We start from the raw sequence: 12,730 nt of genomic DNA, 5'->3' as shown, positions 1-12,730 counted from the left end.
GCAGCAATGGATATAGAGAGCTATGGATAATGTATATTTAAATGGTTGCATAAGATGATTTTAAAAAAGGAAGTGTGATTCATTTTACATGTCATTGTTTAACCAACATTGAAATTTAATGTATGCATGTTTCTTCATCAGGTGTCCCCAAAACCTTTGGATCACAGGAAAACTGGTTTCCATGGAACAAGGAAATCACTGTTCGGAGGAAAGAGACAACGTGACAATGGTGATGACGGAGTTTTTGTTCAAGCAAGGCAGATCAAGAAACAAAAAACAGCCAGCTTTGGACATAACCTCCAAACCGAAGTAACATCAGAGGTCATGAAGACAGCAGTTGATAAAATGCAAAATGAAGTTGATCTCATCGGTGATGGTTCAGAGGTTAGTTGAGGATTCATCCTTCCATTCTAATATCGATTACATAGATCTTCTGAATTGCTTAATCTATTTGAATGAGAAGGAAATCCACATTTTCAAGTTGCCATTATGTTTTCAGGTTCATAATCTCCCAACGATACAAGGCAGACACAAGGATCTCAAATCTGTGACTCCACACACAGTCAGTCAGCTTCTGACAGGACAGTACAATGACGTCATTTCCAGCTACAGGATCATTGACTGTCGTTACCCATATGAGTATGAAGGTGGTCACATTGAGGTATGCTGCTGTCTTTAAACTTGCATAAAGGAATGTAATCCATGTTTGTTTGTTCATGTAATATCTTTGCATAATACTTTTAAAAAAACTGACATCAATATGTTGCTAAGCATATATTTTTACATCATTTACTTCAGGGTGCCGAGAACCTTCACACCCACGATCTGATCACAGACTTAGTGACCAGTCTACAGGGGAGGGACTCCACTCAACGGAACATCCTGGTCTTCCATTGTGAATTTTCATCAGAGAGAGGCCCGAAACTGTAAGTATTTTTTCTTACATACTACAAAGTTGCATTTGACGTAAAAGACTCAAAAGTTAGCATTGTTCACATGAAAATTTGATTTTGCGGCTTCTATTGTTAATACATTGTACGTTGTTTCTTGCGTATAGTACTTGAAACAGTCGACATAAAAGATCGTCCGGTCATAGGTTTACTGCACTACCCAAAATTATTACATTTGTTTTATCTTATGTAACAGTTATTTCAATTATATATCTCCTGATACAGATTGAGACTTCTGAGAAACCTTGACCGGAAGCTGAACAGTGACCGTTACCCTTTCCTCTTCTACCCGGAAGTATACCTGTTAGATGGCGGATACAAGGCCTTCTATGAACAACATCAGGTAGGTTGGCGAATGTTCGAAACTGACGGGACTACTTGTAGGAAAATGCAAATATGTCCTTATTTAAATGCATGCCTTTTAATATTCATTTTAATATACATTCTAAAGTTAAAGTTATCTGTACTACCCTTTTGGGTAGAATGCAGTGTTATCAGTGAATTAATGTGTCACACGTATGCTAATAAGTACTTTCTTATTACTTTCAGTCTCAGTGCATTCCAAGAAATTACGTCCCCATGCTGCACCAGGATTACTCCAAACAACTACGTCACTTCCGAGTAAAGTCCAAGTCATGGACAGCAGGAGACAAACAGAGCATGCGCTGTCGACGTCTCATAATAGATTCGTCTCCGCTTAAGATGTCTCCATGGTAATCTGGAATATGAATTGCTGAAATGTGAAATGTCACCTGTCGTCCGAGTGTTGGATTTCAGATATTTGTTGTTTATTGCCACTGTTATTGTTGATTATGTTGCTACCTTAATGTTGAGGTAATCACGGAATACTTTACACATACCTTGACTTGTTATGTCAACCACACTGTGCTACCGTCTTGTTATCGACTGTTTCTTTGTATGATATGAATAAATACTTATCTTCAGCTCGTTTAGTGTCCTCACTTCCCTCACTCTCACACGTCAGATCACAAACGTTCTTCTTAATCGATGGTGTGTCTCTGTTCTTTGTCTAGTTGAATTACAATTTCAATATATTTGATCGAATGTGCCGTGAATCTGGTGAAGTCCAGGAGCCACTTGCACAAGTCGACATTCGCGCTAAGAGACACTTGTGCCCCAGTCGTCATCGTGACTTTCACCAAAGTGGTAATTAAATGTACATCACCAACGCCTATTGGGATTTTACCCCACATTAAGCTGACATCCGGACATATACAATAGATTTTGATTTTTATCTGAGTGATCCGTGGTTTATGTATTAGATAAGCAACGAATAAAGTAAGATTACGAGACCATGAAGAAAAATAACAGGCGTATAATTAGAATTATTAATTGTTATTTTATAAAAAGGGAAGAATATGGAATACAATGTGTATCATTGGCAGTATATATATTTTCAGTTTAGCAAACTGAAGTGAAAATAACAATGTGTCATAATTTGTCTTGATCTAAATGATGTTATGGTATACCATTTAGTTTTCTATATTTTTCTTCAAAATCTCAGAGTGGGACAAACAGACAGACTGATGGGTGGGGGTGGGGAGGATACAAAATACTTCTGAGACAGTCACGTGGTTCTAGTATCATTCAGCTACAATGCTTATAAAGAACATACACATTGTAGAAAGTAATATTCATGTGTTAAAGATATATAAATCATTTATAAGGATATTTACTATAAATGTTATAGGGGATTTAAAAAGTACAAATCAATATAAACTGGCAGTGTGGTCATATTCGGAGGTATTTGCTACACCATTGAACAATGAAGTTATTTTCATATTTGCCCAATCTCCCGTTTGGTTCCAAAGTATTAGGATATCCATGGACTGGTGTAGCATTCATAACTCACTTGGGAAAAACTCTTGTCATTTGAGTGTCAAGACTCCACGGTAATGCTGTGCACGTGGTTAAAGCATTAAACATCTGTTTCGAGGTTACAGACTGACTTGAAATACATCCCTCGTTATGTTTCAGAATGCATGAATGTTTATGCCGTGAAGAACTGTCAGCCAAAGCACCAGATCTGTAATCTGAATCTATAAAGCTGTAAACTGAACATTGACTGACTTCATTGAATAGCCAATTAACGTCGTTTATATCACACGTGAATATTCTTACATTTATCGGAAAACGGAATTTAGGCCACTGAACCAGTGAAGTGTTTGTGACGGTGACACCGGTGGGGCAGGATACGCCCACCTTTTCGCGAACACCTGGTATCATCACCATGATAGTTATTCATAAACGCATGCTTGTGGTATAGTCGGAATCGTACATTGGGCCAGCAGAATTTTCTTATGACGCTTGTGTGTTTCAGTCAGCAAGTGAAGTGTTAATGCATGTTCAAACAATGGAACAGGAGACAAGAAACCAATAAGAAATACACTATATTTCACGATGTGTTACGTACTTTGTGTAAACGTGATACTCTACAAGCATTAGTCTAATCCAGCTCATCCCGATCACCGTAACTTCCCTTTAATAAACATGCTTTCCTTACACCTTAATCCAGCTGGTCGGGAATACATGCAGAAAGTGAGCTCGCATTCAATGTCTTGTTCACAAAATAAATAAAAAAAATCCTTAATTGCCATTCAACTGACGACGAGAACGACCTGAATTCTGTGTTATCCAAACATGGGCTGCAGGTACATTTGAAGTTCTACCTGGATGATTACCTCGGGATAATCCCTTCTCACCTTCGTATAGGTAGCTACGTATCTACGGGGGACACAAGCGATCGCACATTCACACCAAGCCCACATACTTAACTGATCTCCTTTAATGTGTGAATGTTTATACTACTTCCATTAACCAATATAGACAATGTACGATCAATTGGGTAACGAATCAATCAACGAGTGTTTTCTTTGCTCAGCGATCTTACCCACACAGCCACCGAGGCTTCCACAAATTGAAAGTCCGACAACTGTTCAAGATCACTTGATCAAGCTACTTTTTTTTACCCCTCTAACAAGTCTAAATCTAGACTTCCAGTTGTCGGACTTTCATTTAGATCGCTGACTTTGTGTGCTGGCGATTAAGTGCCTCACTCTGTGAGTGTGGGTTTGAATCCCAGATGGGACTTAACCCAAAAAAGAACTAGAATCTATACCAGAAAATGTTATCACGAATATAAAAAAAATGCAGATGTGTTATTACTAATTGGTTCAAATCTGAACAAGTAACTTCAGTAACAAGTGCATCCCAACCTCGGTTGGGAGACTTAAAAATTCTGTTATATCAGGTGTTACATTGAATTATTCTCTGTATGTTTGGGACAAAAGATTCATTGCTGAAACATTATAAGTAATAGCATCAATTGCTGGACAGGTTTGCTATACAAAACGATTTCATAGTATAGGAACCTGTTGAGCTACAATAATATATGCAATGTCAGTCCTTTGGAGAAATTGAATGATATCGAAAACATGTTCAAAATCCACTAATCTGGACAATAGTGATCCTGGCACCAAATTTGGGTACTTACATTACATGAAATAGATACCTTTTCAATTTGAAATTTCTTCTTAAACTTACGTTTTAAGACTTTATGAACCTTTGTGGTTTCCATACGTTTACACGGAATGGATTGGAAAACAAGTCGTGCGACTTATATGAATACTTTCCGAGTAATACGTACAATTGAAAATGAAATACAGTAAAGGTAGCAATAACTTGGGGATAACGCCAATGGATAAGATGAAGGTGTGTCGGGGGGTGTAATAGGCTATATAAACTGGTTCATGATCAATTTGAAAATATTTTTGTTTGTTTAATAGCATCACAAACAGATGCCAAAATTGTTTGTTTTAACGTTTCCGATTTCTAGGGAAGTGCCATAAGATGCCAAACAGATGTACTATCCCATGGTATAGAAGTATGATTTTGATCTTTATGGTTCTATAAATTGGACATATTAAGAAACAATGAGCAGTGTCCTCGCATACCGAACCACGGAAACAAGAAGGGTCTTCACAGATGTGTCTACAGTACTTGCAGATCTAGACATTCAAGTCAGTACCTCTTAGTTTTAGTCGCATTCAAAGTAAAATTGTTGTGCACAATCATCAATTTTATTAATAATTCGTTTGAAATATCATATGAACCTGCGTTAGTCAAATCTGGCGATAAAATGTTCCGTAAGTTCGTTCTAGTGTGAATAAAATGATTTTCATAGTTTTCAGTTCTGCATTTAATAACTTGTAAAAAGTATTTTGATGATTTGGATCAAGAAATCTGGTATCAAGATAATATTGATGCAATTCAATATATGCAAATTGGTAAAACTCCCGGATATAGTGGAATTCCAATTGAAATTTCAAAAATGCACCATAATTAAGTATTAATCGGCTAAAATCTTTATCTACAGGTATGTATCCACCCGAATGGTACAACTGAGTTATTATTTCCCTTCTATAAGAAGGGTAGATCTGACTGTCCACCAAACTATTGACTATTGCTTGAAGTTTCGGGTAAAATTTTCTCTCAGGTTTTTATTAATAGATGAAATCATTGGGCCAAGCGGGAACATTTTTTCATTCATAAGCAGGCTGGGTAAGTTATGGTTTTCAGACACACAATGATATTTTTGTTCTCAGCACCATCATTAATAAGTACCTATAAATATAATGGGCAGTTGTATTGCGCCTTTATTGATTTAAAGTCAGCCTTTAACTCTGTAGACAGGTATAGGTGTTTTATTACAAACTTGTGCTGGGAAATGTCAAAGGCAAGACCTTTAGATTGTTAAGAAGCGTGTATGAAAAAGTTCAAGCTTGTATTTCAGTGAAGAATGGATATACATTTCTTTATTGTTTATTGGCGTACGTCAAGGGTGCCAGTTATCACCTTTTCTTTTCTCTTTGTTTGTTAATGATATTGTTGAAAGACCATATGCAGGATTAATTTAGAATTTATTGAGTTATTTATGTGACATTGTATTGTTTGATCTCTCAGTTTTAAGTTTATAAAAGAGTCGAGACAAAGTAGTTTTGTACTGCAATAAATTGAAATTAACAATAAATCTTGATACGATGAAGGAAATTGTATTCAGAATGGCTGACACATTACAATGCTACGAATCATTCTTTCTGAATGGAAATCCTCTTGAAATAGTTTCATCCCAAACTTTCTGGGGGTCCATTTTTCGTGCTCAGGATCATGGATGAAAAGTAGTAGTATTCCTTAAATCATCATAATGTTTTTGATAATTTGCCAACGAAGGTATTGTTACATATATTTCATGTCAAAAGTCTTCCAATTTTGTTGCTCGGGAGTGCTGTTTGGGCTTTCCATCCATCAGCAAATGCCATTCATCTACCAAACAAGTTGTTGAATTATTAAATATTCAACTCATTTGTTATCGCGAGTGGATAGTCATTTGGGAAACATTGCAAGGAATCGTTCAAGACTCTAGGTTATATTAGTCACATGCGAGACGTAACAAGGAAGATTATGTCTATTGAAGCAATTTACTTTTAATTATTAACACGTTAATTTGTTAATGAATATTGATATATATATATTTTGTGAATTAAAAACGGTTTCGCAACCAAACGGTAAATGATCTAGACAGTTTTTTTATTTGCTGGAAATAGCCATGAATGGATTATATTTGGTGAACATTTTTGAAACAGCCAGCGATGTTCTTAATGCCATTAGATCGTTATATCAAGTCGTTTGATCACTATGCTGAAGATCTTAAATTCCATTCCTTATATTGGTACAATATTTGACACCCATTCGTGGTGGCATATTCGTGGTATTACCACAGCGTTGTTATAAGACTGAGGCTAAAGCACAAAATCTACTGTAAATGACTGTGAGCCGAATACCAGATTCAAATAAAATAAAGTCACAGAAAACATTTCAATAATCATAAATTATCTTTAATAAAATCTGAACCACTATCAAATCGTGCTTGTATAATTATTCTAACGTCCAACAAGAAAACATACAGACAGTAATAACCTCATAAAGTCAAATCATTTTATTGTTTCTGCTAAAGTTGCCATAGAACCACACACACACTAAACAGAAAACCAATAACTTTTTCCATGTGCCTCCCTTTCAAGATCAATAGACACGTAACTGACAAGACATTCTCTACAAACATGAATCTAGTCCACCTAATCCAGATCATTCTAACTGGCCCTTGATAAACCTGCTTACTTTACATCTTAACACAGCCACATTGCACCTTGATGAAACATCTCGTTTGCCATGTAAATACAAATCGTCCTAAATTGTCATTCAGCGCACGACCACAACAAACTGAATCCTGCTTTATCAAAACATGTGTTAACGGTACATTTGATGTCCTACCTGGTGATTACCTTGGGATAATCCCCCTCACACCTTCATTTAGGTAGTTCCATACCTACAGGGGGGCGCAAGCGATCCCGCATTTTCACACCAAGCCAACATTCTTAACCGATCTGCTCTAATGTGTTAATGTTTACATAAGTTTTCATTAAATAGAATAAAGAAAGTGCGATCGATTGGTCGCCCAATCGATCAACGATTGCTGTCTTTGTTATGTAAATATGTTGTTTTAGTACAGGTTTATATACAACAGATGCAAGACACATCATCATTCACCTGCAAACTGCATAACGTGCACATACATGATCATAAATATACTTTCTTAACATTCAGAATTGTTTGAAGAAATCTGTCCCACAATGCCGAGAAGAGAATGTCAGAATTTACCAGAAGTCTTTATCCCAAAGAGCCTTGTTTTCGAAGATGAAGACTCACGTGATAGTGGCTTTGAATCACTTTGCAGTGACAGTGAGGTTTGTCGAATTGTGTATAATAGAACAGAGAACAGCTACTTCTTAAATACATAAAGCAGACAGAAATATATATGCAGTAATGGATATGGATAATGGATAGTTAAAGGGTTGGATGAGGCGGTTTCAAAAAAGAAATGTGATGCTTTTACATGTAATTGTTAAGCCAACACTGAAATTTACTGTATGCATGTTTCTTCATCAGGTATCCCCACAACCTTTGGATCACAGGAAAGCGGGTTTCCATGGAACAAGGAAGTCACTGTTCGGAGGAAAGAGACAGCGTGACAATGGCGATGACGGAGATTATTATGTTCAAGTGAGACAGACCAAGAAACAAAAAATAGCCAGCTGTGGTCATAACCTCCAAGCCGAAGTAACATCAGAGGTCATGAAGACGGCAGTCGACAAAATGCAAAATGAAGTTGATCTCATCGGTGATGGTTCAGAGGTTAGTTGAGGATTCATCCTTCCATTCTAATATCGATTATATAGATCTTCTGAATTGCTTAATCTATTAGAATGAGAAGGAATTCCACATTTTTTCAAGTTGTCATTATGTTTTCAGGTTCATAGTCTCCCAACTACACAAGGCAGACACAAGGATCTCAAATCTGTGACTCCACATACAGTCAGTCAGCTTCTAACAGGAGAGTACGATGACGTCATTTCCAGCTACAGGATCATTGACTGTCGTTACCCATATGAGTATGAAGGTGGTCACATTGAGGTATGCTGTTATCTTTAAGCTTCTATAACAGAATGTAATCAATGTTTGTTTGTTCATATTATATCTTTGCATTGTACTTTTATAAAAATTTAGGCCAATATATTAATAAGAGTTTACTGAGCTTATATTCTTACATTATTTACTTCAGGGTGCCGAGAACCTTCACACCCACGCTCTGATCAAAGACTTAGTGACCAGTCTACAGGGGAGGGACTCCACTCAACGGAACATCCTGGTTTTCCACTGTGAATTTTCATCAGAGAGAGGCCCGAAACTGTACGTATTTTGTCTTACGTAAAACACATTTGCTGTTGGCGTAAAGGCTCAAAAGTTAAAAGTTAACATCATTGTTCACATGAAAATTGATTTTGCGGTTTCTATTGTTAATACATTGTACGTTGTTTCTCGCGTTTAGCACTTGAAACAGTCGGCGTAAAAGATCATACGGTCATAGGTTTACTGTACTACCCAATATAATTGCATTTGTTTTACCTTATGTAACAATTATTCCAATTATATATCTTCTGATACAGATTGAGACTTCTCAGAAACCTTGACCGGAAGCAGAACAGTGACCGTTACCCTTTCCTCTTCTACCCGGAAGTATACCTGTTAGATGGCGGATACAAGGCCTTCTATGAACAACATCAGGTAGGTTGACGAATGTTCGAAATTAACGGGACTACTTGTAGGATATTGTAAATGAGTCTCTAATCAAATGTATGCCTTTTAATAATCATTTTAATATGCATTCTAAATTTAAAGTTATCTGTCCTACCCTTTTGGGGAGAATGTTGTGTTATCAGTGCATTCATGTGTCACACGTATGGTAATAAATACTTTCTTATAACTTTCAGTCTCAGTGCAATCCAAGAAACTATGTCCCCATGCTGCACCAGGATTACTCCAAACAACTACGTCACTTCCGAGTAAAGTCCAAGTCATGGACAGCAGGAGAAAAACAGAGCATGCGCAGTCGACGTCTCATAATAGATTCGTCTCCGCTTAAGATGTCTCCATGGTAATCTGGAATATGAATTGCTGAAATGTGAAATGTCACCTGTTGTCCGAGTGTTGGATTTCAGAGATTTGTTGTTTATTGCCACTGTTATTGTTGATTATGTTGGTGCCTGAATGTTGAGGTAATCACGGAATACTTTACACATACGTTGACCTGTTTTGTTAACCACACTGTGATACCGTCCTGTTATCGACTGTTTCTTTGTTTGATATGAATAAATACATATCTTCAGCTCGTTGAATGTCTTCACTTTGAAACACACACTTTCCTCACATTTTCACATCAAATCACAAACGTTCTTCTTAATCGATGGATTGTCTCTGTTGTTTGTCAAGTTCAATTACAATTTCAAATATATTTGGTAGAGTGTGTAGAGTATGGAAGTTACAAAGGCGCTAAGATTGCTCTGTGCAAGTGGTCCATGATTACTGTAGCGTCGATACATTTCGATGTCTGTGCACTTTAAGCCATCCCCTGTCCACTCCATAGACACTTGTGACCAAGTCGTCATCGTGACTTTCACCAAAGGGGTAATTACAATGTACATCACCAACGCTTATTGTGGACATACACAATAGATTTTGATTTTTATCTGAGTGATCCGATAAGCAAAGAAGTAAGATTACAAGACCATGAAGAATATAACAGGCGCATAATTAGAATTATTCATTGTCATATTATAAGAATGGAATAGTATAGAACACAATGTGTGTTATTGGCAGTGTATATTTTAAGTTTAGCAAACTGAAGTAAAACGAAAATTAAATAACAATGTGTCATAATGTATCTTGATCTAAATGATGTTTGCAAATGATGTTATGGTCTACCATTTAATTATCAATCACCAAAGTTTTCTTTATTTTTCTCCAAAATGTCAGAGCGGGACAAACAGTCAGACAGAGGCGAGAGAGGGAAGGGGGAATACAAAATACTACTGAGACAGTCACGTGGTCCTAGTATCATTCAGTTGCAATGCTTATAAAGAACATACACATTGTAGAAAGTAACATTCATTTGTAATATAAATCTTAATGGGTTTTTAAAACTACGCATGCAAATACACTGGCAGTGTGGTTATGTTCGAATATTCTTAAATTAATCAAGAAATGGAATCTGGGTCAGTAAACCAGTGAAGTGTGTAACACCCGTGGGGTAGGATACGCCCACCTTTTCGCGAACACCTGGTATCACCACTATGATAGTTATTCATAAACACATGCTTGTGATATAGTCGGAATCGTACATTGGTGTCAGCAGAATCTTCTTATGACCATATCGCTTGTGTGTTTCAGTCAGCAAGTGAAGTGTTAATGCATGTTCAAACAATGGAGCAGGAGGTAAGAAACCAATAAGAAATACACTATATTTCACGAAGTGTTACGTATTTTATGAAACACTAAAGCATTAGTCTAATCCAGATCATCCCGATCACCTTAACTTCCCTTTAATAAACATGCTTTCTTTACACCTTAATCCAGCTGGTCGGGAATACATGCAGAAAGTGAGCCGACATTAAATGTCTTCTTCACAAAATAAATACAAATCTTCCTTAATTGCCATTCAACTGACGACGAGAACGACCTTAATTCTGTATTATCCAAACATGGGCTGCAGGTACATTTGAAGCTCTACCTGGATGACTTCGGGATAATCCCTTCCTACCTTCGTACAGGTAGATACTTATTTACGGGGGACATTAGCGATCGCACATTCACACCAAGCCCACATACTTAACCGATCTCCTTTAATGTGTGAAAGTCTATACTGCTTCTATTAACCAGTATAAACAATGCACGATTAATTGGGTAACGAATCGATCAACGAGTGCTGTCTTTGTTATGTAAATATGTTGTTTTAGTACAGGTGTATATGCAACCGATGCAAGACACAGCATCATTCTCCTGGCAACTGCATAACTTGCAAATACATGACCATAGATATACTTGTTTGAAGAAATCTGTGCCACAATGGTAAGAAGAGAATGTCAGAGTTAACCAGAAGTCTTTATCCCAAAGAGGCTTGGCTTTGAATCACTTGGCAGTGACAGTGAGGTTTGTCAAATTATTTGACAATTATGTACCAAACACATATTATTAGATTCACTTTCATAGCCCAGTAGAAACTATTTGAAGAAATTTGTGCCACAATGCAAAGACATTAGCATCAAAGTGTGCAAGAAGACTTCAAACCAAGAGGTCTACTTTTCGACGGGGAAGATTCACGAGATAGCGACCTTGACTCTTACTGCAGTGACAGCGAGGTTTGTTGAAGAATATTCATTACTTCTATATTTATATGACAGATGGAAATATACAAAGAAAAAAAAGGACAGACGTCGTTATAGAAAAATGTAGATGAATAGATAATATAGCCGGAATTTTATAGCAATGTATGGTTGTGAAGTGTGGGGTTTCAGTGATGTCACTTGTGTAGAGGGTGTACATAAAATATTTTTAAAGTATATACTCCATTCAAGAAAAATACCTCATCATACATGTTGTTTGTTGAGACTGGAAGCGAATGGTTGCATTCTGGTATATAATTGTATCATGTATGAGTTATAAGCTTACTATAATTATCTATAATAAATTTTCATCACAAACAATTACCATTCCAAATGGATCAAGTGTATTAAGGATATATTGGGTTGTTGTGGTTTAAGCTTTCATCACTATTTAGTCGAGATATTGCGAGTTTTAAATGTAGAATTGTATATTACAAGTATGTTAATAATTCTTCACTTGTAACTTCCAATGTCGGTGCCATCCAGGAATTACATTCCCATAATGCACCAGGATTACTCCAAACAAATACGTCACTTCCGGTTGAAATCTAAGTCATGGACAGCAGGTGAGAAACAGAGCAGACCTCTTAAGACGACAGGACCACCCTGTGTCAGATCACGTGTATAGACACCCCCTGAAGCTGGACCATCAACCCCAACAAGTTACGTCCAGGCATTTACTTAGGAAGTGAGGTGAGGTGAGGTGAGGTGAAATGGGGTTTAATGTCGCGTTAAAAGTCACCGACCTTAGCTCTCTGGGCAGACCTACTAGTGCCGACTGCGGTAGCACCCAAAAGGGCTTGGAGTAATTACACCGTGGTACATTAATGTACCCGGGGTACATTTCGTTTGTACCACGGTTGAGGTAGACCCCCATCAGCCTGCCAGATGGATCACGAAACTGAAATGGTTCAGAAGATTATG

The 12,730-nt window shown here is 37.0% G+C and overlaps 2 protein-coding genes across 2 annotated transcripts; both read left to right on the top strand.

Moving 5' to 3' along the window:
- The first annotated feature begins 324 nt into the window (after positions 1–324).
- LOC139451737 (M-phase inducer phosphatase-like) lies at positions 325–8,094 on the top strand. The gene is made up of 6 exons (XM_071233051.1): positions 325–384; positions 500–661; positions 799–926; positions 1,176–1,293; positions 1,500–1,663; positions 7,977–8,094. Exons 1-6 carry the CDS (start codon positions 325–327, stop codon positions 8,092–8,094), a joined length of 750 nt encoding a protein of 249 aa, XP_071089152.1.
- A 68-nt stretch (positions 8,095–8,162) lies between these two features.
- On the top strand, positions 8,163–9,526 carry LOC139451736 (M-phase inducer phosphatase-like). Its single transcript, XM_071233050.1, has 5 exons — positions 8,163–8,222; positions 8,340–8,501; positions 8,650–8,777; positions 9,035–9,152; positions 9,359–9,526. The coding sequence occupies exons 1-5, from the start codon at positions 8,163–8,165 to the stop codon at positions 9,524–9,526; spliced, it is 636 nt and encodes a 211-aa protein (XP_071089151.1).
- Positions 9,527–12,730: the final 3,204 nt, after the last annotated feature.

This window comes from Haliotis cracherodii, unplaced genomic scaffold (assembly GCF_022045235.1).
Source record: "Haliotis cracherodii isolate W230 unplaced genomic scaffold, xgHalCrac1.p SCAF_9, whole genome shotgun sequence".
Classification (NCBI taxonomy): Eukaryota; Metazoa; Mollusca; class Gastropoda; order Lepetellida; family Haliotidae; genus Haliotis; species Haliotis cracherodii.
The sequence above is the reverse complement of the archived record's forward strand: the minus strand, read 5'-3'. Positions and strand labels throughout refer to the sequence as shown.

What these genes read in the sequence shown, in the direction of transcription:
- LOC139451737 (XM_071233051.1), top strand. Translation starts at nt 325, where the DNA reads ATGAAGACAGCAGTTGATAAAATGCAAAATGAAGTTGATCTCATCGGT. An exon ending in ATGAAGGTGGTCACATTGAG is followed by an intron (nt 662 to 798) that starts GTATGCTGCTGT and finishes CATTTACTTCAG; the next exon opens with GGTGCCGAGAACCTTCACAC. An exon ending in CCGCTTAAGATGTCTCCATG is followed by an intron (nt 1,664 to 7,976) that starts GTAATCTGGAAT and finishes TTTCTTCATCAG; the next exon opens with GTATCCCCACAACCTTTGGA.
- LOC139451736 (XM_071233050.1), top strand. Translation starts at nt 8,163, where the DNA reads ATGAAGACGGCAGTCGACAAAATGCAAAATGAAGTTGATCTCATCGGT. An exon ending in TCATCGGTGATGGTTCAGAG is followed by an intron (nt 8,223 to 8,339) that starts GTTAGTTGAGGA and finishes TTATGTTTTCAG; the next exon opens with GTTCATAGTCTCCCAACTAC. An exon ending in CCTTCTATGAACAACATCAG is followed by an intron (nt 9,153 to 9,358) that starts GTAGGTTGACGA and finishes TATAACTTTCAG; the next exon opens with TCTCAGTGCAATCCAAGAAA.